This window comes from Coffea eugenioides, chromosome 2 (assembly GCF_003713205.1).
Source record: "Coffea eugenioides isolate CCC68of chromosome 2, Ceug_1.0, whole genome shotgun sequence".
Taxonomy (NCBI): domain Eukaryota; kingdom Viridiplantae; phylum Streptophyta; class Magnoliopsida; order Gentianales; family Rubiaceae; genus Coffea; species Coffea eugenioides.
Genome location: NC_040036.1, coordinates 5,391,133 through 5,394,660, shown reverse-complemented (window position 1 = coordinate 5,394,660; position 3,528 = coordinate 5,391,133). Strand labels below are relative to the sequence as shown.

At 38.0% G+C, this 3,528-nt stretch overlaps 1 protein-coding gene across 1 annotated transcript; it reads right to left on the bottom strand.

Moving 5' to 3' along the window:
- Positions 1-875: 875 nt before the first annotated feature.
- Positions 876-3,528, bottom strand: LOC113761300 (WRKY DNA-binding transcription factor 70). Its single transcript, XM_027304231.1, has 3 exons — positions 2,990-3,528; positions 2,005-2,106; positions 876-1,761 (listed from the first exon to the last, which is right to left on the bottom strand). The coding sequence occupies exons 1-3, from the start codon at positions 3,343-3,345 to the stop codon at positions 1,215-1,217; spliced, it is 1,005 nt and encodes a 334-aa protein (XP_027160032.1). The 5' UTR covers positions 3,346-3,528; the 3' UTR covers positions 876-1,214.

The window sequence follows — 3,528 nt, the reverse complement described above, 5'->3', positions numbered from 1 at the left end:
ATCTCTAAATTTGTGCACAGTAATATTTTTTGTGATGTGATGTACGTGAGATAAAAAGATAATTAAAAATATAAAAAATGAGTTAAAAAATATATTTATAATGTAAACAAAATATTATTTGAAATAACTTACCTATCAAACACACCCACTAGGGAAAGAAACAATTCCTTTTGTTACGTTAGTATATAAAGGGGAAAAGTCTAGATTTTTAATTCCTTATGTCTTTGTCGTTTTCTGCATGGTGGCCAGAAATGACAAAAGATAAATTATTACAGTTTTTTTTTATAGCAATTAGTACATTTCTAGTTACATATAGATATATGCAACTCCAAGGAAGGAAGAAAAAAGCATTTATTTATCGAGTACATAAAAATCCAGAGCAAATACAAGATTGCAATTCCGTGAATGAAAGACATAAAGGTTCCGGTTCCATCATCCAAGTCGGTGTCAGAAATTGCAGAAGCTAAGGGAAAGCGAACTATTAAGAATACCCATATTACAATGTTAATTCTCGAAAAGAATTATGGTGGTATCTGAGGCTGGGCCACACCAGATATGTATATGACCTACCAGTTACCACTTGAACTTGATCCTGTGGTTTTCAAGCCCTTAGTACAGGAAGATGGTGAAAATATTGGATTATCCATCTAGCATATGCAGCTGATATGGACCAGACCGGCGGTACTATAACATAAAACATGTGTAAAATCGTGCATCAACTTGCAGACCAACGATAGCGCCTTCCCCATCGTCACTTGCTCTTTTCTGGTTAGTGATTGTAGAGTGCTGTTAATAATGATGGATTCATTAAGCAATGATTTAGTTGCTGCAACGTTTCTTCAAGGTATTCGAACGCTCGTATGAAGAACTGTTACTTGTCTTACACATCTAACTGGGTTATTAAATTATAGCAGTAAAAGGTATTAGCGTCGTACATATTATCGATAGTTACATTAATCACACCTCGATAAAGAAAAAGAACAAACGGTAGCTCCCACCCCACCACACAGACATTTACATCTACAGCTATACCTTTTACAGTAATGACAAATTAACCAGTGGACACCATGTTTAGTGAAGCACAAGGACTTGAATTAGAGAGAAAGCAGTTCCCTTTAGTTCCGGGCAGGCGAGAGCAGCTGAATTTCAATCACTTGTCCGAACAGCTTCTGGAGTTGGAAGACAGTGAAGTTATATGGATTCAGGCCAAGAGTTTAGGAAAGGGCAGGCAAGAGCCCGGCCATGTCGTCAAATAAAAGATGATCGTCTAGATCATCAAATTTAGTACTGAAATCCTCCATATCCAGCCCTTGCAAAGGAGTTGATGAGCATGAGTGCATGCCAGAGACCACTTCTTCGTGATAAGCTCCATTAACGTTGGAGGATCTCCGTCCAGATGTCTCTGAATTAGTCGTTGGATTCTGCAACATGGTAGAAGAATCCAGGCATGATTTGTTGTCGGAGACATCACTCTGCGTCTCATCTTTGAATTCTTGATTCCCTGTGGCTGTGGCGGTGGTCATCACCCGATTAGGATAAAGAAGATTTTGCTTGATTGGGGCCTTTGTTTCGAAACTAAGCAGACAAGAGTCCATGGGATCTGTGTCTGAGATGATTTGTGGAGCCCTCATCAGGGTATCACTGCAAGTATGATGCCCAAAATATGTGGTTTGGTACATGACGGGCTCCTCTTTGATCCTCTGGACTTGCTTGGTTGCCTTGCAGCCTTGATCATGCTTGTGGGTGCACCTAAAGTAGCACCTGCCAATCACAAAATTGAGAAAAAAGGCATCACTATTCAGTTCTAAAGGGACTTTTTATTTGTCATGACTTGTCAGTGGTGGATCCTCATCAGATAATAGTTTACAAAGCATTCTTGTGCTGCCAACTCCTTTTTATAACTGAGATAATTAAAGTAATATTTTCAGGCTGCTGTGATTTTCTTATACTGTTCTAGTACTGTCACATAAAGAAACAAATTATGCTTCAAGAGACAATATATACCTTGGATATGTTGTGTTGAGGATTTCCTTTTGTCCATATTTTCTCCATGCATGTCCATCTTCCACAGTAGAGGAGACAATAATCGAAGACTGCGCAACGTTTCTGCAGATTCAATATGGATAACTTAATTGATTAGATAGTTGAAGGAGAATGGAAATGTACATAGATCTCAAAAATAAATAAGTAAATCGAATACTCAAAATTTTACCACCCAAGCTCATGAAAGGGAAATAAGGAAAAATAAAAAGAATCACAGAAGAACCTGGCCACCAATTTTATTTATCACAATTATCTAAATAAAGCCTGTAGCTAGTACAGAATATTTAAAGCATATATACGTAACAGATATATATGTCTTTTCTGGGTTAGAAGCATTAAGGTAAAAGAAAATATATAAGGCCATAGGAATATTCAAATGAATAAGAAATAACTGTCTAATCCCATGTGTGAGTTTCTACTACTACTACTATTTGGGACATTATTTGTCAGCAAGTACGTACTTCCTTTTTTTTCTTTCTTTTTTAATCACAAGAACCAAAAAAAAATGTTTGTTATATTTGTCAGCTACACTAATAATTAGCTGAATAACTGGGATGGAGTTATACCAAAATTTCGGCTCTATCATTATTATTTCTGCTGCTCCATATATGATCACCATCATGGTGGCTGAAAAGTGAAATCAAGTATATATTCTTCTTTGTTTTTATTGCAACTTTGAGTTATTTAAAGTTTACTTTCTGAAAACATCTCAGAATCTCCAAACACACACATCCAAGCAAAAATCCAAATCAATATATATACTACTACTAATTTCTTATCGCCGCCATCACCTTGCAAGAAGAATCATGCAAATTATACAACACAACATTAATAAGTACAGTACAGTATATGCTTGAAGAATAAAGAACACAAATTCAACAAGAAGCCAACAGTAAAAATACTAGTGGTAGTCACTATTGCAGAAAGTAATATATTATCGCTTCACCTTCTCCTATAGCAACCCCTCCGATCTTTCACTCCTAGCCTCTTCCTGCTGTTGTCCGAAGTCTTGGAGCTCCCCCGGTCAACGGAAGACACCCTAACGACGCCGTCGGCGGCAACGATCTGGCATATCCCATTACCCTTACCCTCAAGAGAGCTAAAGGCAGAAATACTCTCAGAAAAAGATCTAGAGATTTGGAGGGCAAGTTCCTCAGCCGAGACCGACCCACCACGATCTCCAGAGCTTCTGGGCTTTTTGAGTAAGGCTACAAGTTGGGTTGCGGATTCTTTTCCTTTTAGTAGCTTTCCGATCACAGTTTCTTGGATTGTACGGAGCTGTTGAGGGTTTGGTAAGTCCATGGTCTTAAGCTTATCCAAGAAGTGGGTTTTTGGCTGGGGGGATATTTGGAAGGAGGGTCGAGTGAGTGAAGAAAATGGAAGGGTTGCGCTGCTTTTTGGGATAGGAAAGGAGGAAGGTGGGAGGAAAACGGTAAGCAAATTGGAGGAAAAGAGAAAGAAAATTACTACACCAAAAAAAAATCT

What these genes read in the sequence shown, in the direction of transcription:
- LOC113761300 (XM_027304231.1), bottom strand. Translation starts at nt 3,345, where the DNA reads ATGGACTTACCAAACCCTCAACAGCTCCGTACAATCCAAGAAACTGTG. An exon ending in AGGGGTTGCTATAGGAGAAG is followed by an intron (nt 2,107 to 2,989) that starts GTGAAGCGATAA and finishes TTGAATCTGCAG; the next exon opens with AAACGTTGCGCAGTCTTCGA. An exon ending in CTCAACACAACATATCCAAG is followed by an intron (nt 1,762 to 2,004) that starts GTATATATTGTC and finishes TGTGATTGGCAG; the next exon opens with GTGCTACTTTAGGTGCACCC.